Genomic DNA, 23,796 nt, shown 5'->3' with positions numbered 1-23,796 from the left:
TGCATGAAAGTCGCCAACGCACCACAGCCACGCTTACACATTCCATCACCGGCAAAACCCATACGTAAAAGCCTTGGCCCCGTCACGTAGACCCGGTGAAGGATCTTGAGCTGGACGAAACGAAGGCGAGCCGGGATGGCCACCTCTTTCGGGGAGGCCACCGCGGAGATCCAATCCTCGTCGTCCAGCTCCAGCCCGTCAGCAACCCAAGCCTCGCGGAGACTAGTCAGCAGACACGATCTATCGTTAATCAATTTTTTGTATATGAGGGAGATCGTGCTGTCCGGGACATGGCCATCTAGCACTCTGTCCTCCAGGGGGGAAGACTCCGGAATGGATGCAACATCCGGGAAGACGGAGCCCAGCGCATGGCGGACCTGTAGGTACCGAAAGTACTCACTGCCCTGCAGCTGAAACTCCGCCTGCAGCGTCTCAAAAGTTTTGAATCCCCCCCTCGTCCAGAGATCTCCCACCGTGCTGATTCCGATCGTGTCCCACTTCTCGAAGCCCTTCGACGTCCACAGGGAGCCCAACCTCTCAGATGCATACAGCGGAGACGCTCGGGTCAAACGGTCCTTCCACCCCATAGCTGCATTAGCCGCGTGCCAGACACGCACCATGACACGCGTCGGTCCCGTCAAACGGGAGTCGGGCGCGCCAGAGTAGAGCGCTCGATTATAATCGCCACCGGGCAGAAGCGTCCTGTCCATCTCAAATGCCGGGTTCAAGGCGGGCCCGTAAAGGCCATGATTAATTGCAGCTAGTTGGGAGGCCCAGTAATACCGTTTGATGTCCGGGAGGGCGACCCCTCCATCGTACCACGGGAGCGTCAATTTAGCCAGAGCAATACGCGGCCTCCCGTCCCAGAACAGGCGCCGCTGGAGGCCCTCCACCTCGCGAAAGTAGCGTGCCGGGACCAGGTCCATGGTATTCTGGAGGGCGTAGAGGAAGCGCGGCAGGGACATCATTTTAAATAAGGCCGCTCGGCCGAGCGGCGAGAGCGGCAGACGCCGCCAGCGCACCACGTCCTCCCTCAGACGCTGGAGGGGGGGCAGCAAGTTCCGCTCATAGCGGGCCTCCGGGTCAAGAGTGATATATATACCCAGGTACCGGAAACCCTGGGAGGCAATCTGGATCGGACAGTCCCGTGGCAAGACCGGGGCCTCCCCGGAGAGCACATAGACACAGGATTTCGCCCAGTTGATGACCAGGCCTGAGTTGCGACCGAAGGAGCGCAAAACATCAACCAGGACGATCAGTGACTTGCGCGGGGAGGCGAGATACAAAAGGATATCGTCAGCATAGAGGGACACGCGGTCCTCATGCTCGGGGGTCCAGCGGAGACCACGGATAGAAGGGTGCCACCGCAACCACTCCGCCAGGGGCTCCATGGCCAGGGCGAACAGGAGAGGCGACAGGGGACAACCCTGTCGCGTGCCCCGCCCCAGCGCAAATGGGGCAGATACTCGCCCATTCACCACCACCTGCGCCAACGGGCCCGAATATAGCAATTTGACCCAGCTGACGAAACCCGGGCCGAACCCAAACTTCGCCAGCATCGCCCAAATATATGGCCATTCGAGCGTATCAAACGCCATGGTGGCGTCCAAGGACGCCAAGATGGCCGGCTCCCGCACAAATGGGACACGCGCGAGCACCCCGTGTAAGCGCCGCAGATTAAGCGCCGTGTTGCGGTGTGGTATAAAGCCCGATTGGTCTTGGTGGACCAAATCGCCCACCACGCCAACCAACCGGTTGGCCAACACCTTGGCGAGGATTTTGGGCTCCGCGTTCAGAAGCGAAATCGGCCTATAGGATGTGACCCGCTCACGGGGCTTCCCCTCCTTATGGATCACCACAATTGTAGCCAGACGCTGGTCCGGCGGGAGGGAGCCCTGCGAGTGGGCCGCAAGGAACATCGCGCGCAGGTGGGGCGCCAACACATCCGGGCGTAGCTTGTATAGCTCAATGGGAATACCATTGGGGCCCATGGCCTTGCCGGATGCAACCGAGCGAATAGCCGAGGCAATTTCGTCCGAGGTGGGCGGGCCATCCAGCGAATCCCTGTCCTCCACCGTAAGGGAGGGCAGTGCGATGTCCCGAAGCAAGGCATGGGAATCTTCCTCCGAGCAGGGAGAAACCGGGGAGTAGACTTCGCGGAAATAATCCGCGAAGCAGGAGACAATGGCTTCCGGCTCAGTGACGCACACACCATCCACGCTCTCAATCAGAGGCACCACGCGGCTCGCTCTTTCCCTCTTGTCCAACCACGCAATCAATTTGCCAGCCTTGTCACCCACATCATACAATCGCCCCTGCTGCTCTCTACTGAGGCCCCTGGCCGCCTCCGTGACGAGGGCCCGATAGGCCGCCTGCTTTAAGTGCAAAGCATGCAACTTGGCGTCTGTTACCCCGCTCCCCAGGTCACCCTCCAGTTCTGCAATCTCGGCCTCAACCCGGGTCACCTCCTCCCGCTCGCGCCGCCGGGCATTGGAAATAAAGGAGAGGGCCTCCCCTCTAAGAACCACCTTGAAAGCCTCCCACAGGGAGACGGCAGACGGGACCGACCCCACATTCTCATCGAAATAGCGCTGTAAGGATTTGATCAAGTCGGCACGAATGGTGGGGTCGCGCAAATACCATGCATTGATCGGGGCCACCCTGCCATCCCCCCTCGGGAAGACATCGAAATGCAACAACAATGGGGAGTGGTCTGAGATACCCCGTGCCAAATGGCGCACCTCCCCCACCCTCCCTGCCTGGGCCGCCGGGACAAGGATGTAATCAAGCCGCGAGAGGCTACCATGGGCCCCCGAGTGGAAGGTGTACTGTTGCAATACGGGATGCTTTAAGCGCCAGCAATCTACCAGGCCCAGCGTGTCTAAAAGGCCGGGCAGCCACGCCTGTGCCCGGGGGAGGTCCCTAGGGGGATGGCGATCCATAGACCCAGAGGCAACCGCGTTAAAGTCCCCTCCAACCACCAACAGGCCACCCGGAAGGTCCAGAAGGAGGCGCCCCAGGTCCGCAAATGTAGTGGCTTGTAACCCAGGCGGGACGTACACTGATATAAAGATAAACACTCTACCCTCCATTCGCCCCACCAGAACAGTGTAGCGTCCCCTCTCATCATGGCGCACCTCGTCAATCTCCAACGGGAGCGAGTTCTTGACCATAATACCCACCCCCCGCGAGCCCGAAGTGAAGCCGGAGTGGGCCGCCAAACGATATCCCCGGCGATTCATTGCATGAAAGGTGTTACCTATAAGGTGTGTCTCCTGCAGGAAGACAACATCTGGAGAAATACGTTTTAAATACTGCAGGACCACACCACGCTTAATCCTATCCCCCAGGCCGTTAACATTCCATGACAACACAATCAAATCCCTACCCCCCATCATACGTCAAAACAATCAGTCGCCCCCCACCGAGCATCTTAAAAACAACAGAACAGTTGCGGGTTTGCCTTGCGGTGCTAACAAACAACACACCCCCCCCACCCCCCGGTCCCAACAGAACTCCCCCCTCCCTGCACCCCTGCATGAGCCCAGACAGCCCCCCCAAAGTGCAGTGTGCCTGTCGCCCCATAGCTAAGTACTAACTAGTCCCCCCGAGGAGGAGGGAAGCCCCCAGCAGACCCCACCCGACCTCCATGGGAGGGGAACATACGAAAGCAATATATGGTAAAGGAACAATATCCAGAGCAAGGCCTATACAGTCACCCCTCAATTCTGATCCGGCAGGCCCTCCCCGCCAGCCGCGCCCCCCCCACCCCGATCTCCAGGCAAAGTCTCTAACCAGTCCCCAGCCGCCTCGGGCCGGTCGAAGAAGTGCGTACGGCCATCCACCTCCACCCTCAGCTTAGCCGGAAAGAGCATTGAGTACTTGAGGTTTAGGTCCCTTAGGCGACGTTTAATACCAAGAAAGCTCTGTCGCTGCTTCTGGACCGCCGGTGTAAAGTCTGGGTAGAAGTGTACATCCATGTTATCCAGCCTGACCGGTCCCTGTTGCCTGGAGGTCTGGAGGATGGCGTCTCTGTCCCGGAAATTAAAAATCCGGGCAATAATAGGCCGCGGCGGTGCACCGGTCTTAGGGCGGCCCCCAGGGACCCGGTGGGCGCGCTCCACCGCAAAAAGCTTACTCAGCCCCCGGGGCTGGAGATGGGTCAGGATCAGTTCTTCCACGAAGAGATCTGCCGCCTCCGCCTCTCGGCCCTCCGGCACACCAATAATGCGAACATTGTTCCTCCGGGCCCGACCCTCGGAATCCTCCAGTCGCCGGTCCATCAGGGCGCTCGCCTGGCCAAGCCGGCGCACCTCCTTCTGGAGGGCCACCACGTCCGTAGTGAGGCTCGTTGTGGTGTGGGCCAGGGAGTCAACTCGGTCGTTCGTTTTTGACAAGTCTGCCCTCACAAGGCCCACATCCACCAGGACCGAGTCAATTTTTTGCGCCAAGGTATCGAAACGCTGGTCCACTGAGGCCTTCATCTCTGCGATGGCGCCCATGACGTCCCGGAGGGTCAGATCCACCGGTTGGGCAGGCGCCTCCGTCGGGCCCACCAGGGATGACCGCGATGTCTCCGGAGAACCCTTCTGGAGCGTATAGCGATCCATACTATTGGCCTGGTGCGCCGTGCCACGGCGGGTTGTCTTCATCTTCGCCCGGTCGCCATCTTGTTTGGTGGACATGCTGGCCCTTCCACCGTCGTGCCAAGATCTCCAAACGGACCGCCACACCAAATCACGGGTGTCAGGGGGGGGGCGGGGGCGACCACCGGGCCGCGGGTCAACCCACCGCCGGCGGGTCAGCCGGGCACCTGGACAAGGCAACACCACCGCACCCCGCTCCGCAGCCCGACCCCGCCTGAGGCAAGGAGGGCGCAAAAGCGAAAGTGAAAGTGCGGGGTACGCGAGTCGCCCAGCCCCGCTCGCCGCTGTTATTCACTTCGTCCCCGGATCGCCCCACTACTCCAATCCGGGGGGCCGGCGAGGAGAAGGCCGCAACCTTCAATCGATGCTCCCACCGGTGTTCGGGGTCCGATTCGAGCCCAAAAAACGGGTGGCGCCTCAGCTCGGGTTCACCGACACAGTCCCCTCAACAAGGACAGGATATCGCCAGGATTAATTCAGGAGGTCGCGGAGGTCCTCGGGAGCCTCGCACCTACGCGGCCATCTTGGTTGCGCGCTAGGCTCCTCCTCCCATAGATCACTTCTTGAGGGAGTATGTAACATGCCTCCCCTCGTATATAAGAGACACTAAAGACTTCCTCAATAAGATCGAAGAGGTCAACTGGGTCAATGGTTATCTCCTCATTACGATGGACGTAAGTTCACTCTATACGATCATTAATCATGATCAGGGCATAGAGGCTTGTCTACATTACTTGAAGAAACGTGACATAGGTTATCTTGAACATACACATATGATCATTGATATGCTGAAAATTTGTCTAAGTAATAACATCTTCATGTTTGATGGCAATCTTTTCAAGCAAGTACGCGGGACCGCGATGGGTTCGTGCTTTGCGCCAAGCTTTGCCAATGTGTTCCTAGGAAAATGGGAGGAGGAGATTCGCAGGGATGAGAATTTACAGTCTGGTTTCAACTCAGTTGTAACTTGGATAAGGTACATCGATGATTTGTTTGTCATCTGGAGGGGCACAGAACCTGAGGCACAGGCCTTTATTAATGCACTCAATCAGAATCCTTATAACATCACACTCACTGCAAACATCAACAGTGAAAAATTGGAATTCCTTGACACTATGGTTATGGTAGACCAGGACAAACTAGTGACCAGTTTGCACAGGAAGGAAACAGCTGGCAACAGCCTCCTCCATGCCCATAGTGCTCATCCAGAAGCTCTCAAGTGGAGCATCCCATTTGGAGAGCTATTAAGAGCAAGGAGGAACTGTAGCACTGATGCCTTGTATGAATGTGAACAAGTGAAGATGCTGAGTAGATTCAGGGAACGAGGGTATCCAGAATGGACTCTGAAAAAAGCAGTAAACAAAATAAAAGAGACAACTAGATCAAGCACCCTAGAAACTAAACAACCCACACCCAGCGAAGAAACAGTGACTAGAGTTATTACCACTTTCAATCAGGGATCTGAGAAGATTAAGAAAATACTAGTAGAGAATTGGAAAATTTTAAAAACTGACAATGTCATTGGTCCCAGTATAGGAGATAGACCCCTAATCACCTATCGCAAAGGGAAGAGTCTCAAAGACATCTTGATGAAAGGCGATATCTCTGAAATCCCCAATCGTAACAAATACAACCTCAAAGGTTTCTATCCCTGTGGTCACTGTAGGGCCTGTAAATCTAGCCACATGGTACAAGATTTTGTGATTCCAGGTAGGAATCAAAACAAAAAGATTGAACAATTCTTGACGTGCAGCACCAACTTTGTGATATACATTCTAGTGTGCCCGTGCAAACTGAGGTATGTAGGTAGTACGACTTGCATGGTTAAGAAAAGAGTTCAAGAGCACCTACGGGCCATTACCAACAAAGATTTACATTATCCGATTGCCCGTCACTTCCAGGAGAAACACCAATCTAACAATTCTTTGTTGAGATTTTTTGCCATTGAACAAATCAACACACCCAAAAGGGGCGGTAATAGGGAACTAGCTCTTAGGAGAAAGGAATCAAAATGGATTATAGAACTAGAAACTAGATTTCCAGGAGGGCATAATCTTGACGAAGAGTTGGCAAGCCATTTATATGATGATTAGTTCTTGTATATACTGTTGCTGTTATTGAATCTGAATATTGTAGTGTAAATATTGTGTTTTTAATTGTGTGCTCTGTTTTCTTTTGTTGTTTTAGGAGGAAAGGAAGGGACCCTTCAATGGCACTGGTGGGCATAGTTTTCACGGGCACCCTACCCTTTTCTTCATCCAGAATCATCCAAGCACTCTCCAACAAGTATAGTGACAAAACTTTTGGTTATTCTTTACCTTCTTAGAGACTCATAATTATCCACTTTTTTCTTGACTTTCACGGGTTGGGGGTCTTTTATTTTGCATAGTTGCCTGGGGAAGGAATTACGGGATTCATGTAAGGTATCTACACTAAGCCACTAGAGCGCGTATAAAAGGGTTCCACCGATTGTGTTTAATCAATAGTATTGTTGCAAGGGCACTTGCCGGTTAAACAATCTAAGATGTTTTGAACTTTAATTAGGCTCAAGCAATCGATACACAGGCATGTATAATCATGGTTGAACATCGTTGTGAAATTGTCTTATGGGTACTTATACCGTTTTCAATTTAGGACAATAGCATATACAGTATAATTATGTATCTATATGTGCATTTTGTTCAAGATCATACGTTTTGTGTATCACTATATACCAACTGTGGGTACTGTTCCAAGATGGATGCCAAAAAACGGAGCAGGAAGGGCTTGCTCCCAATGTAGTGCCTTTTCTATGTTTCCTGTTTACTTATACGAGTCACGTAGCACTGTGAAAATCGTGTGATCAAGACACTTCCTGTGTCGAAACGCGTAGCGGTTCACTTTATTAAACCTCTATGGTTGCAATGGACTCCCGAGTGAGCGTCATTATTTGAAGTTTTTGATATAATTTATTACCGGCTTGGGTCATTACCGGAGGACGCTCCACCTGGCGACGGGACTGATCCCAGAAGGACCCTCATTGTGCAGAATATATATATATATATATATTCACTGAAAAAATCATAGGTTTCACACAAGTTATAGTTAGCTGTACATTTCACTCGTAAAAAACCAATGAAATTCCCCCGTTATAGTTAGTGCAGGCAACTATAACTCACGCGACCGCAATCCTCTGCTGATGCTAATACTGTATTTAGACACTTATTTGCCCATGTCTTCTTCCATTAAATTTTAGCTATACATATATTAAAAATATTTTTTTTTCATAAAGACACATATGTCATCAGCAGAGGATTGCGGTCGCGTGAGTTATAGTTGCCTGCACTAACTATAACGGGGGAATTTCATTGGTTTTTTACGAGTGAAATGTACAGCTAACTATAACTTGTGTGAAACCTATGGTTTTTTCAGTGAATTTGCAAGGTTTTTTAAATGCTAATTCCTAACTATAACGTGTGTGAAACCTATGGTTTTTTCAGTGAATTTGTACGGTTTTTTAAATGCTAAGTTACTTTACGCCATTCGTGGCGTGCGCGCCCAGCTAACGCAGTTCGCACCGCGCGCCCACTTTACGCAGTTAGTGCCGTGCACGCATGGTGGTCACGCGGTGTGCTGCGCGCACCACGTGCCCACGTTACGCGGGATGGGCCATGTACGCACGATGCGCTTCGCGCACCGTGCGCACATGGGGGACATATTATGCGCTTCGCTGTGAACGTTATTCATTTGTACTTTCCATTTAAATATATATGCCATGCACGAATGGTGCCCTACGGGCACCATTTGCACACGGGGTGGGGAAAGTGTGGATAATTTTTTTTTTTTTACGGTAAGCGTAATCGGCGATTTTTCGAAAAAAAAAAACAAATTGTTTTTTTGGCCTTGGGGGTTGTTTGGGGACACATATATGGATGCTGGGTGTTTAAGAACTGAATATACTCCCCCTGTAGATGTTTTTTGTCTTGGTTTTTGCTGCCCCCCTCAGAGTGCGAGAGAGAAAATGGCGGCCGCCGCTTCCTGGTTTCGACCGATTTGAATGTTTACTTAGATCGAACAGCCAATCAGAATCACGGTCGCGCACGTCACCGTACGCGTACGGTAAGCGCACCGTAAGCGCACCGTAAGCTGGCTCAGATATATATATTGATTTAAAGGCTATTTTCTCAGAATCTACTGAACAGATTTACACCAAACCTACAAAAGGCACTTCCTTGACCTGTAGACTACCTCTCTGCCAAATTTCAAGGAACTCTGTTCAGCCGTTCGGGCTGTGGCTGTGTCTAAAGGTCCTATGGAAAAATGCATGGGAAAAACGCGTTTTGGGACCCCCCTTTTATCTCAGCCCCCGCTTGACGAATCCCCCCGAGACTTTCAGGGTAGGAGCGGAGCGCAACGCCCCACCTATTTTAAAAAGTTGGCGAGGATTCGTCGACCGGCGCCAAAGTTATTCAAAATAGAATGTTGCGGTTTTCCTATGGAAACAGGGTCCTAACTATAACTACCTACTGGCGACCGCCAGTAGGTAATATATATATATATATATATATATATATCCAGCCACAGTGCCCCACGACACAAGCCTGAACCTTCAAGGGCGGCCAGTACATTCCAGCGCGGGGCTTCTGGTAAAATATCCCAACGATATCTCCTTCAACCTTCAAAGAAGTGCACCGACACTTGGCAGAGTTTCGTTTCAAATTCATTTTGAAGGTTGAAGGAGATATCGTTGGGATATTTTACCAGAAGCCCCGCGCTGGAATGTACTGGCCGCCCTTGAAGGTTCAGGCTTGTGTCGTGGGGCACTGTGGCTGGATTTAGTGTTTGAAGCCTGACCTGCTTGCCCTCTGTGAATGTCTTCGCTGCGTGTGGCAAGTTGGGAGCAGAGGAAATCTTTCCGGTACTGCTGGCTAGAGAAGCGTTTCAGTACAGTGGGTGAGACTGAAATTACGAACTGTGTCAGCTGGCGGACTTGGCTCATAGCGCTGGGAAATTATATTATGAAAAAATCATAGGTTTCACACAAGTTATAGTTAGCTGTACATTTCACTCGTAAAAAAACAATGAAATTCCCCCGTTATAGTTAGTGCAGGCAACTATAACTCACGCGACCGCAATCCTCTGCTGATGCTAATACTGTATTTAGACACTTATTTGCCCATGTCTTCTTCCATTAAATTTTAGCTATACATATATTAAAAATATTTTTTTTTCATAAAGACACATATGTCATCAGCAGAGGATTGCGGTCGCGTGAGTTATAGTTGCCTGCACTAACTATAACGGGGGAATTTCATTGGTTTTTTACGAGTGAAATGTACAGCTAACTATAACTTGTGTGAAACCTATGGTTTTTTCAGTGAATTTGCAAGGTTTTTTAAATGCTAATTCCTAACTATAACGTGTGTGAAACCTATGGTTTTTTCAGTGAATTTGTACGGTTTTTTAAATGCTAAGTTACTTTACGCCATTCGTGGCGTGCGCGCCCAGCTAACGCAGTTCGCACCGCGCGCCCACTTTACGCAGTTAGTGCCGTGCACGCATGGTGGTCACGCGGTGTGCTGCGCGCACCACGTGCCCACGTTACGCGGGATGGGCCATGTACGCACGATGCGCTTCGCGCACCGTGCGCACATGGGGGACATATTATGCGCTTCGCTGTGAACGTTATTCATTTGTACTTTCCATTTAAATATATATGCCATGCACGAATGGTGCCCTACGGGCACCATTTGCACACGGGGTGGGGAAAGTGTGGATAATTTTTTTTTTTTTACGGTAAGCGTAATCGGCGATTTTTCGAAAAAAAAAAACAAATTGTTTTTTTGGCCTTGGGGGTTGTTTGGGGACACATATATGGATGCTGGGTGTTTAAGAACTGAATATACTCCCCCTGTAGATGTTTTTTGTCTTGGTTTTTGCTGCCCCCCTCAGAGTGCGAGAGAGAAAATGGCGGCCGCCGCTTCCTGGTTTCGACCGATTTGAATGTTTACTTAGATCGAACAGCCAATCAGAATCGCGGTCGCGCACGTCACCGTACGCGTACGGTAAGCGCACCGTAAGCGCACCGTAAGCTGGCTCAGATATATATATTGATTTAAAGGCTATTTTCTCAGAATCTACTGAACAGATTTACACCAAACCTACAAAAGGCACTTCCTTGACCTGTAGACTACCTCTCTGCCAAATTTCAAGGAACTCTGTTCAGCCGTTCGGGCTGTGGCTGTGTCTAAAGGTCCTATGGAAAAATGCATGGGAAAAACGCGTTTTGGGACCCCCCTTTTATCTCAGCCCCCGCTTGACGAATCCCCCCGAGACTTTCAGGGTAGGAGCGGAGCGCAACGCCCCACCTATTTTAAAAATTTGGCGAGGATTCGTCGACCGGCGCCAAAGTTATTCAAAATAGAATGTTGCGGTTTTCCTATGGAAACAGGGTCCTAACTATAACTACCTACTGGCGACCGCCAGTAGGTAATATATATATATATATATATATATATATATATATATATATCCAGCCACAGTGCCCCACGACACAAGCCTGAACCTTCAAGGGCGGCCAGTACATTCCAGCGCGGGGCTTCTGGTAAAATATCCCAACGATATCTCCTTCAACCTTCAAAGAAGTGCACCGACACTTGGCAGAGTTTCGTTTCAAATTCATTTTGAAGGTTGAAGGAGATATCGTTGGGATATTTTACCAGAAGCCCCGCGCTGGAATGTACTGGCCGCCCTTGAAGGTTCAGGCTTGTGTCGTGGGGCACTGTGGCTGGATTTAGTGTTTGAAGCCTGACCTGCTTGCCCTCTGTGAATGTCTTCGCTGCGTGTGGCAAGTTGGGAGCAGAGGAAATCTTTCCGGTACTGCTGGCTAGAGAAGCGTTTCAGTACAGTGGGTGAGACTGAAATTACGAACTGTGTCAGCTGGCGGACTTGGCTCATAGCGCTGGGAAATTATATTATGAAGAAGTGTTTGCGCATTTTGTCATCTGAAAAAGAAAAGACAGCGCTGTTTCACCTTTACAATTTAAAGACTTTCCCTGTGCGCGCTCTTAGCGAAAATACGGCCCATGTGAATCAGATATAAGTGAAAACCACGTGGGTCATTTTGAAAAGAGACTGCCTCCCGTGATCAAGGCTCGATAGAGCAGAAACGTTGGGATTAACTGCTGCTTTCCTTCGTGCTGTCTCACCATTAAATGAATTTGAAACGAAACTCTGCCAAGTGTCGGTGCACTTCTTTGAAGGTTGAAGGAGCTATCGTTGGGATATATATATATATATATATATATATATATATATATATATATATATATATATATATATATATTTGTTGCGGGGAAACTGAGATAAAGAAAAAGACAAGGCGGCAGGGAGAGAAGCTCCACACAGGTAAACAGCTGGTCTCAATTTGCTCCTTCACAGGCAGCCACTTATATAGCAAAATGAGCAATGCTTATTGTAAAAGGTCACAAAATAAGTTACTTAACAATTACATATTGGTTACAGAAAGCATCTCATAACCTGTGTCCCCCATCTCTTTACCTATTCCCTACACATTCTTCATTGTAATTTTAACAATGCTTAACAAGTCGTGTATCTACTTATTTTGGATGCATGTGTATTTTATGATTCTGCTTCCCAGACTCCTTAACATATTTTGGGTACTCTTGGCTAGTTTAATCTCCTGCTCCTATTCTTCAATCATGTTTTCAATTTGCTGGGACAACAGAATATGTGCCTGTGTGCTGAGATCATAAATGTCTTCAAGTTTACAAACACAGGTTTTCCTTTAACTAAAACCTTGATGGTCATGCATTCTATTGTCAAATGAACTCTTCAGCTCTTTTGCATCAGTACAAGATTTAGGCCTGCGCTGCTCTTTCACCACATATAATTTTATATTGCTTTCTACTGTTGTCTGCTGTAGAATAAGTTCTTCACACTTCATTTCTTCTCCAATATTCCCCCCTCTAGTTGATCTTTCAACTACTGGTTCAAACCTTGGTCTGCACTTGGTACTAAGTGATATATAGTGCCCTGAGCATCTACCACTCGTGTCGGTATTCTAACTGGAAACATCCTTCCCGCCTTTATCATGATCCTCCTACAATATGCTAAAATTAGTTGAACACCAAAATATATCAATAACAAGGCCACAAGAGCTGGCAACAAGGCTCCATACAGTCCTGACGTCCAGAATGGTACTAAAGAAAAACATCTACTAAGCCAATTATCAGGGCACCTCCTTCTTGTACCATTTGCTTCTGTAGATTATGCAAAGTTTGTATAGCCTCTGACAGAGTTCCATTGTCCGCAATGTACACTGGCACATAAGTGCAGCAAACAATCCCAATCTTTGCACTTACCCCTCCTTTCATGGTCGTCACAAGGTCAAGTACTTTACGGTGCTGTATTAGTGTAATTTCTTCACATTTCATTTCAACAACTGGTTCTAAACCTTGGTCTGCACTTGGCACTAGATGATATATATTGCCCTGAGCATCTACTCATGTTCTAACTGGAAACATCCTTCCCACCTTTGTACAGATCCTTCTACAATATGCTACAATTAAGTGAATACCAAAATATTTCAATGAACAGGTCACAAGAGATGGAATCAAGGCTCCCAACAGTCCCGACATCCAGGATGATAATAAAGAAAAACACCCACTAAGACAATTATATGGGGCACATCGTTCATCTACCATTTTCTTCTGAAGATTATGCACAGTTTGTATAGCCTCTGACAGAATTCCATTATCTGCATTGTACGTCGAGATATAAGTAGAGCAAACAGTCCCAATCTTTGCACATACCCCTCCTTCCATGGCAGTCATAAGGTCAAGTACATAACAGTGCTGCATTATCATCATTCTCATGGCATGCAGTTCTTCTTTTATGGCATTAAATCCATCTTTTGTAGTATTTATGGATCTCATGAGTTCCTATCAAGTTATCTGTGGCTATCAAGCAGTTGTCTTTGCCTGAACAAATGACAGAATACTTCCAAAGAACAATTGTGCATTATTAAACATCCGGTACTCTTGGAGAACATTGTTCCAAGTGGAAGTCCCATAATACTCTGCAGTTCTTCTCCTTCAGTGAAGATGTAATAAAGTCGTTGGATGGCTCATGGAGTGTTCATGAAGTGTTGACATATTAACTCCAGGAGTGGAGGAGTGTGGCTCAATGGTTAGAGCGGCAGACCCTGATGCAGAGTTCTGGCCAGGGACCAGGGTTCGATTCCCGCCTCGGCGGGGCTCGGGCTCAATTTCCTCGGACCTGTCTATTCTAGCCTCGGTGCCTATTCTAATCACGGGCCCCACGCTGCAACTCTGGGCAATAGCTTGCTTAGCCTCCACACCGGCCCCAACAGTGCTAAGGATGCCTGGCTTCACCCTGGGGGTGCCCAGGAGTGGACACTTCACAGGGAAAGCCAGGAGGGGTTCCACAGCGGTATGAGTATCAGCGCCAGGAAACCGATAGGCGACACCGCAAGGTGGCCGTCTGGTGACAGTGCGCTCTATAAGTACCATGACATTTACATTTACATTTACATTACCAAAACAGGAGCGTACCTGGTGCCCATGGTACATAGTCCATTCCAGTTGATGGTAGTTGAACGTACAGTAATTCTCCACACTGCCAATAATAGTCTGAGGCTGGAGGTGCCTCCCTGTATGTTAGCATGATCTATTGTGGCTCTGCAGTTTATATTCCTACCTACATTAGTAGTGTAGTTTCCCCTGAAAATATAGAAACAGAGTTTCATCTCATGACTGTCTGAGGACTTACTGGACTGTTTATCCAAGTGTAACGCTAAACATTATTATCCCTTATACATGTGTACTTTCTTACTCCATCCTGACTAATATCAGTACCATTCCATAAAGGCATGATCCTACAGGAAAATTCAGTATCAGGATGCCCTTGATCATGGGCATAAACTGATCCAGTAACTCTAAATCCAGGCCTACAAACACAATCTGGGGGTAAATAATTTACTAAATAACTATTACACTCCAAACCCTAAACCTAAGACCATATGTATCCATTCCGCAGTGTTAAGACGACCTGTTCTCATTTGTGCTATCTCATCCTTAATGTCCTGTCTTCTGTAAGGATGAATAAAATGTGTGCTAAAGAGTACTATTCTGATGGATACATCTGCCAGTGGATTCCTCACCTTGTGAATATCCCCTGCGCCAGCATTCCACAGAACTTTTTTCCCCAGCTCTCTACGCCGACGTGGACGACGTCATAATGCATCGGCTCCGCTCGCGACTCCGTATGGCGTCACCAAAGCCATAAGAGAGCCACATCGGCAAGATGACGTCAGTTCCCTTTTTTCCGCGCCGTCGACGTGCAACTGTTTTCCAGCACTCTCCTGCTACTTTGTAGTCGTGTAGTGAGTTACTGTTGAAAATTTTGCCATGTCTTCGACTAGGAAGTCGGGTTTCAAACCTTGTAGGGAATGTGGGGGCCACATGTCGATGACAGACCCCCATGAAGATTGTTTGTGGTGCCTTTCTTCTGACCACGACGTGGAGGATTGTTCCAGCTGCAGAAGGATGAATCCCAAGGCCTTGAAGGAGAGAGAGGTGAAGCTCTTCATGGCGAAGGCTAAGAGGGAGAAGAGAGGTAGGAAGAAGGAGAGGTCGAGACCGGAGTCGTCGACTTCGCATTCTTCGAAGTCGAAGAAACACCATAAGAAAAGGAAGCATTCCTATTGGCACCGGTCTTCGAAGATCAAGGCGTAGAGATCGACTTCGCCTCGACGTCGAAGTAAGGATGTGTCTCCTTCTCCATCTAAGTCTCCAGAGAGATCTCCTTCGTCGAAGCAGACTCCGGCGCGGTCCCCGGCGCAGTCCCCGGCGCAGTCACCGGCACAGTCACCGGCGCAGTCACCGGTTTCAGTGGAGTCTTCTGCTTCTGAGGTCGAGCAAGAACAGGAAAAAGAGCCTTCTCCAGAGCCAGATGATCCTGCGGCGCCTGTTGAGGACACTACGGCTCCGGTCCCAGGTACTCCTCAGCCGGATCCGGGATCAATCCCTTATCCGCAGTTCCCGACTCCGGGTGCGGATTCGACGCATTTTCTAAATGCTATGTATGGGATTTTCCAATGGGCTGCCTTCCCATCCGGCGCACCTACTGGTCCCGTGGGTCCTTTGGCATACACCCTGGGAGTGCCGCAGCATTATGCTCAGGCCCCGTTTATGCCCTTTCTGCCGATGGCGCCTTCGTGGCAGTTTCCGGCGCCGTCTGGGGATCCATCTCGACTTCGATTGGATCGACCTTCTTCGGAGCCTTCCTCGACGCCGTTGCCGACTCCCTCGGGTCCGCGTCCAGGCCCAAGTTATTTTGGTCGCCCCGGATTGGCCAAGAAGGGTGTGGTATACAGATCTTCTCCACCTCTCCTCATGCCCTCCGCTCCGTCTCCCTCTGAGGGCAGACCTCCTCTCGCAGTCGGAGGGGCAGGTTCTATACCCCCACCTCCAGAGCTTACACCTTCATGCCTGGAGATTGAACGGGGCAACTCTCCCGCCAGATGTGGTGGATGTTATTTTATCGGCCAGGCGACACTCCACCAAGTCCATTTACTCATATAGGTGGTCTAAGTTTGTTAAATGGTGTGGAGAGAGATCCATTGACCCTTTAAAAGCCCATCTTTCTGATGTGCTTCAGTTTGCTCTTTCCTTGGCTCAGCAGGGTTGTGCCGTGGCCACGGTCAAGGGCTATCTTTCGGCCTTATCGGCTTTTCTATGTCTTCCTGATCAACCGTCATTATTTAAATCTCCGATTGTACTAAGGTTTATCAAGGGCCTTACAAACAAGTTTCCTCCTCCTCCTTTTGTAATGTCACATTGGGACCTTAATCTTGTCTTAACTTTTCTGATGGGGTCCCCGTTTGAGCCTCTTCATAGTTGTCCTCTGAGGCTGTTGTCCTTTAAGACGGTCTTTCTTGTAGCCATAACCTCGGCAAGGAGGGTGAGTGAGCTTCAAGCTCTTAGTTCTAAACCCCCTTTTCTAACATTACATGCTGAAAGAATGGTACTCAGGACCAGGGCTGTTTTCCTGCCTAAAGTAGTTACTCCGTTTCATTTGGGGAAGTCTATTACTCTCCCTGTTTTTTATCCACCTCCTCATCCCTCCAAAGAGGAGGAAAGACTTCATCGCCTGGACCCAAAGAGAGCTGTGAGCTTTTACTTGGACAGAACGAAGGACTTTCGTCTGGACGATCAGCTCTTCGTGGGTTATGTTGGTCATTCTAAAGGAAGAGCGGTGCACAAGCGCACTTTATTGAGATGGATCATCCTTGCCATCAAGATCTGCTATGCCCTGGCTGGTAAGGTTCCTCCTGAGGGTATTAGGGCTCATTCAACTAGAGCTAAATCATCTACATCTGCTTTGGCCAGGGGTGTTCCTGTGGCAGATATTTGTAAAGCCGCGACTTGGGCCTCCCTCCATACTTTCGCAAAGCATTATTGCTTGGACTCTGAGATGAGGAGGGAGGGCCACTTCGCGCGCTCTGTCTTGCAAGACTTTCTGGTATAGGAAGGTGGACACCCTCCTCCGGGAGTGGGGACTGCTGTGGGAATCTATTCACAAGGTGAGGAATCCACTGGCAGATGTATCCATCAGAAGAACAAGTTACTTACCTTCGGTAACGCTTTTTCTGGTGGATACAGTATCTGCCTGTGGATTCCTCACTGGCCCACCCGCCTCCCCATTGTCCACCTTTGTATACCTTAAAAGTTGTCTTGTTTGAGATGTTGTTATGCTTTCTGGTACATTGGTAGGAAATGCTTGTTTTATTTAGCTTTCCTTTTGTATATGTTCTATGTATATTTGATGGTATATTGTATACTGTGTATACTTTGAATCTGTCGTTGGTCCACCTGTGCGCCTCGGGGGCACGGAAAAAATGGGTGGGACTGATGTCATCACGCCGACGTGGCTCTCTTATAGCTCCGGTGATGTCATACGGAGTCGCGAGCGGAGCCGATGCATTATGACGTCGTCCACGTCGGCGTAGAGAGCTGGGGAAAAAAGTTCCGTGGAATGCTGGCGCAGGGGATATTCACAAGGTGAGGAATCCACAGGCAGATACTGTATCCACCAGAAAAAGCGTTACCGAAGGTAAGTAACTTGTTCTTCTGTGGCATTAACTAGAAACGGTACTACCCTGACATGTGTTGGCTGCATTTGGGCCTCAATCCTACACATCGATGTAAAAGACATAGAGCTGTGCTTGGAGCTACTTTGTTAGCTGAGTGTAGCCTATCTGATCCTGTGGCATGAGGAATTAAAGAGCAAATGAAACATGATTCAGTGGTACTTTGTGAACCTATGTCTGACATACATTGGTACCACATATTATCTAATAATCTTGTATGAATACTATGGGACACAATAACATGAATAGAGAGTTCTCATCGCAGGTGTGGGATATGAGAGCTAAAAGATACTTTACTATAGAGAAGCAATTGTAGAAATGATAGTGTTAAGAAACAAAAAAAGAATAACTTTCATTCTGTTGATCCAAAAGAATTGTCCAAACGCAGAAAATTGTCCAAAGGCAGAGGGGGAGGGGATATTTTTACTGTCACAATCTACTTTCCCCCCTCTTGTTCCATTAGTATCGCTTGTGGATTTGGAACGTGATCCTGGATTTATTCAAATGTCTGATAGATGGATCCAAGGCTTCCTGCCATCTACCTTGAGGTGGGGGCAGTGGGGGTGGCCATCATCACAGTGAAAGGCCCATTGAATCTTGCCTGTTTCCATTTCTGAACAAAAGTTCTTACAAAAACGTTGTCGCTTATGTGTACAACTGGGAATTGGACCTCAGTAGTGGTGCGCTTCTCCTTCCCTTTGGTTACCTGTTTAGAAATTAACTCTGCAACTTTGATTAATACACAAAGCTAAACATGCATTTCATCATTTAAGATATCTGCTGTACTTTCTCCTTGTACCTTACTTCTAGTGGCAGGTATTTGCGTATTCATAGGTCTCTCTGTCACTATCTGATGGGATGTCAGGTAATGATCAAAACGAGGTGTGTTCCTAAGGGAGAAGAGTGCCAATGGTAAGCAATACAACCACTTATTTTGCAACGTTGCGCATAGCTTGCTGATCTTATTCTTCAGCAGGCCATTAAGCCGCTCAACGATGCCAATGCTCTGGGGATGATAAAGAAAACATAACTTATATTTTATCCCTAACATTGCTGTGAGATGTGTGAAGATTGCATTAACAAAGTCGTTTGTCAGATCTTAGCCCTTCTAGAATTCCTCAGCAGGTAATCACCTCACAAATCACAGCTGACTTAGCATCACAATGGACCCATGGTCCTGCTTCAATCCTTTGGGAAAAAGGACAAACTATAACTATAAGATACCGATAGTTATTGCACCTGTCTAACATATCCACAAAGTCATTCTGGAGAGCTTTAAAAGGACCTTGTTGTCATGGAATGGCAGAATCTATCACCTTCAAAGTTGGATGTGAAGAGAATTGTTGGCAAACAATTCAATTATAAAGGTACATTCTAAGTTGGGATCGGACCAATCTTGTTGTATTTGCATAGACAAATGATCTCTGAAGATGTGGTAAATTAAATTGATCAAGAGCTAATATAAGTAAATCCTGAGGCATCACTGGTTTACCTGTAGATATTTGTCTATAAACTAAGTTGTCCCCTGACTGGGAGCACCCTCTAGCCTCCTACAACTATTTCTCGTGCAGTGGAGCAGCTTCCTGCAACTCTCGAAGACGTAAACACACTGTTTCAGCATAATGAGGCGTGACATTATCGTTATTAGCTTCAAATTCAGATGGCTAGGAAGTCTGGCCACCAAAACAGGGACATGTTGTGAACCTGATAGTACAGGCGGGGGTGTGCACTTAGCTGCATCTTTAGATGCCCAATCTGCTAGTGCATTTCTCCATGGCACAAAATCCTGTCCATTTGTATGTGCTGCACATTTCACAGCTGCCACTGGTTGTGGTGAGGCAAGTGTCTCTATTAAAGCCTCTAAGAGATTCGTATTCATAACAGGATTTCCGTCTGACTTAAGGAAGCATCTCCTGCTCCATCTCATAATACTGGAATGTACATGGGTTGTTACATAAGCTGAATCTGAATAGATTGTGATGACGTTTCCTACTCCTTGCTTAAGAGCCGCTACCAATTCTGCTGCTTGTGCAGAATAATGTGCTGGTAGTGCTGACTGCTCTACAATGTGGAGTGTGTCTGAAGAATCGTGCTGTTGTGCTCTGACTATTGCTTCACTTGTGTGTCTTACTCATGTATCCTGGTCAATAGTGGAGGAACCATCAACAAAATAGACAATGCTACCTGGAATTGGATCCTCTGTTGCTTGAGTAGATTGGTTAGGAATATACGTTGCACAGTCATGCTCATCATCCTCAGATTCTAATCCAGAATGATCGAAGAATGGGACAGGATTCACTGTATGACACTTCACAAACTTCCAAGATGGTAGTGATAGTATCCGCTCATATCCTGACACACTCTGTAGTTAGAGTAGCTAGCCTTCTGAATGATAGCAAACACTGCATGTTCTACATAGAGCATCAAAGGTGCCCCCATGACAATGGGAGTGCTCTTCCACACCGCAAAGGCTGCAGTGGCAAGAGCATGCTCCCAAGGGTAATGTTCTCTCATCACTGACTCCAACTGTCTACTAAAATATGCAATGTGTTTATGTCCTAGCTGATATTTTTGCGTAAGGACAGCTGTCATCTTTTGACCATTGCAATGGCAAAAGAGAGAAAACTCTGCTGTGTAATCAGGAGTCCCTAAAACAGTTTTTTTTCTTATTTCAGTATTCAATTTCTGGAAAGTCTCCTTCATTTCTGGTGTCCCTGTTATCTTATCGTTTCTATCTTTTGCATGTTTAATAGAATCCACCAAAGGTGCTATTAAAGTGCTATAATAAAAGACCCATTGTCTCACATAAGTAAAGAGACCAAGCAACTTCTGCATTCCCTTAACAGTTTCTGGATGAGCCATTTGATGTATAGATGCTGCTCTTTCAGAAGTCGACCAGAAGTTGACAATAATTATCCTAGGTAATTGGCTTCCTCCTGACAATACTGAACTTTGTCTCTCTCTACCTTATATCCTCGCTGTGTGAGAGTAACCAGAAGAGATATGGTATCTTTTTTACACTGCTGTTCTGAAGGACTGCCAATTAATATGGCATTGATATACTGCAACAAAGTACTGTCATACTGAAAATTTGACAGGTCATTTTTCACCACTCTGTTGAAAATGCTCGGAGACTCACAATACCCTTGAGGCAAACGAGAATGCAAATACTGAGTCCCGCGATAAGAGAACACTGTCAAATAATGGCTGTCTGAATGGAGAGGGATTCTATAAAAGGCATTCTTAAGATCTATACCATAGAAATATTTTGCATTGTAAGGAATATTTGTCAAAATAATGGAAGGGTCGGGACCAATTGGAAATTCTGGTACTGCTACATCATTTGGGGTCGCAAGTCTTGAACCATACGCCAGGTATTACCCTTCGATTTCTTAACCGGGTAAATAGGGGTATTACAAGGAGACACTCCAGGGTAAATTACTCCTTGCTTTAGCAATGCCCGTATAGTAGGGGCAAGCCCTCATCTGCTTCTTTAGAAAGAGGATACTGTCTTACCCTAGGTAGAATAAGCACCTTCCTTCAGGGTAATTTTGAATGGGGCATCAGTACGAATACGGCTTACATTATGGGGACCCTTAGTCTACAAGATGTTTGGTACTTGGGGAAGATATGCATCCCTGACAGAATCAAAAGCTGTACCTGGTATGGACATTCTTACTTCCAATATTGTCCTTAACAGTATGTCATCCTGAAAGACTACAAATATTTTCTTGGAATCATCATTAAATAGTTTATCATCCAATATTCCCCTAACCATTTTACCTGGCTCGATAAGTATAACACATGCCCATAGTTATGATTGCTGGCTATCGGAACGCCATAGGTTGGTGTTATCTCTAAGGCCTCTATTTGTTATATCAACTAATTGTCAGGTATCCAAGAAACTTACCCTGGTCTCCGTAAAATAAACTCTTTAGGTAGCTGGATCTCTCTTCTCAGTAACTCTGGTGTTTCTGCTAATGTATACACTGCTGAAGTAAATGCTTCTATATCAGTGGACCAAGCTCTAATTTGATCCCCATTAGAAGAATATATTGTTATAGCCATAATCCTCAAAGGTGGAACTCCAGGGGTTGAACAAATCATCAGGCTCAAAATGAATAGCCATTTTTAATTTGGCCACAAGATCTCTCCCCAGTAGATTAGCTGGGGCGGCTTCAGAGAATAGTAAACAGCCATCAATTTACCTCCCTCCTATTTCCATCTCCACTGGGTTAGCAAATGGAACCCTCATTGTTGCCCCAAAGAATCCTTGTGTGTCCATTGATCTATTTGAAATTGGAAGGTCTTCCGCTCTAATGCAAGATCATGTTGCTCACTTATCTATGAGGAATGCATACCTCTTGCTATTGATAGCTACCATCACCGGGAGTGGAACTACTTATTCATCTGATATAAACAATTAGCCGCAGATTCCATACTTTTGCATGAGATATCGAAGCAAAACCAACCCCTTAGGAGGGTCTGTGAACCAATCCCACAAATATCACCGACTAGGCTTTTCGGTCTGTTATAGGAAAAGAAGAGAAGGAGACCGGCTGCCAGGATGGGAGGTGAGGAAGAAGACATTCCACCAGAAACATTGTGTTGAACCCTGTACGGAACTGAAATCCGCAACTAAGCAAAAAACATGGGAAAAAGATATAATCCCATAAAATAAAGCGAACTGTAAAGAAGACTCCAGATAAACATATTACTACAACTCTCCCCTAATATCAACTGGGCCAAGGGCAATAGCTAAAACTACTAAGCCAAAGCCCCTAGCCATAGAGAAAGCACTGCAGAGAGCACCAAGCGATAGTTTAAGAAAGCATTGCAAGCAATAACAGCAAATAAGGCCACATGCTACGCGTGGTCAGAGGAAACACTTGGAGAGAGTAGCCCTCCGGGCCTATCCAATGGAGAATCTTCAGGGGGGGACATAGCGACTGGTAAGCAACATATTGGAGAAGTCCTTCCAAGACATGAGGTGACTAGTCTGACTAGGATCGAGACCCCAGTCACTGTGCTTTCTCCCTAAATTGACCATGGTAAGTACTTATTTACATCCACAGTTGGCTACTGGTGTGCCCTTGTGAGTTACTAGGATAGGGTACTAAGGTACCCAGGGCTTAAGTACACCAGAGATCTCCCATGAGCTGCAGCATGTATTGTGGCACCCATGGGAGTCCACTAAAAACTGTGACTACAGGTCTGCCATTGCAGCCTGTGTGAGTTGGTGCTTCCACCCCTCACAACAGATATACGTTTCCTTATATCTGGCGATCACTACACTTAAAACCTATAAGTCACCTTTACGGTAGGCTCTTCAGTCTTGAGGCCAGGATGCTTGGTTATAAGTGTGAGGGTGCTCCTGCTTGAGCAGGACACCCCTACAAACCCCGGAGTCTATTCTGCAAGCTTTGTGAGTGCGGTGAGCCATTTTAACACATATAGTGGACATCAGTCATTACGAGATGTCTAACTATATAGTGGCTGCACCGAACCCGGTCATGTTTGTATCAAACATGTTGGAATCATACCCCAACATTGATTCCAGTGTTGGAAGTATGAGCCCTACTACCTTTAACAGCCTTTCAGGGTCTGACAGCAAGCTAGTGCTACTGCCAACCACAGACACGATTCTACCTTCCTGCTGCTGAGCTAAGCTTGAGCAAGGGAGGGTAGAACAAAAGGTTTCCTGTCACAGGTAGGTGTGACCACCTCCCAGACAGGACTTAGTGTATTGGGTTGCGGCTGCTTGCCAGCGCCACCAGACTGCTTTGAAGAGCACATTTGGTGCCCTCTTAGGATACTCCAGTTTGATCCAGTTCAGGAAGCCCCTGGCTCCCGCTCTGGCGTGAAACTGGACAAAGGACATAGGAGTATCCTCCCTCTTGTCCAGCCCCTCCTGTGGGAGGGACTCCTGAGTCATTCCAACCCTTTCCCCAGAGTACTTAAGGGCTTACCTGTGGG

General features: G+C 47.7%; 1 protein-coding gene across 5 annotated transcripts in view; it reads left to right on the top strand.

Moving 5' to 3' along the window:
- Positions 1-23,796, top strand: part of EXOC6 (exocyst complex component 6) — a 1,441,232-nt gene that overhangs the window by 816,401 nt on the left and 601,035 nt on the right. For 2 of the 5 annotated variants that reach the window (XM_085606137.1, XM_085606136.1), the window contains exon 16: positions 6,834-6,932. The exons of the other annotated variants lie outside the window; for them this stretch is intronic. In XM_085606137.1, coding sequence (XP_085462263.1) covers positions 6,834-6,932 — 99 coding nt within the window. The remainder of the gene's footprint in view (positions 1-6,833; positions 6,933-23,796) is intronic. 5 annotated transcript variants of the gene reach the window in all.

The sequence above is a fragment of the Triturus cristatus genome, chromosome 1_2 (genome assembly GCF_964204655.1).
Source record: "Triturus cristatus chromosome 1_2, aTriCri1.1, whole genome shotgun sequence".
Classification (NCBI taxonomy): Eukaryota; Metazoa; Chordata; class Amphibia; order Caudata; family Salamandridae; genus Triturus; species Triturus cristatus.
Note: the sequence above shows the minus strand (reverse complement) of the source record. Positions and strands in the feature narration are given on the sequence as shown.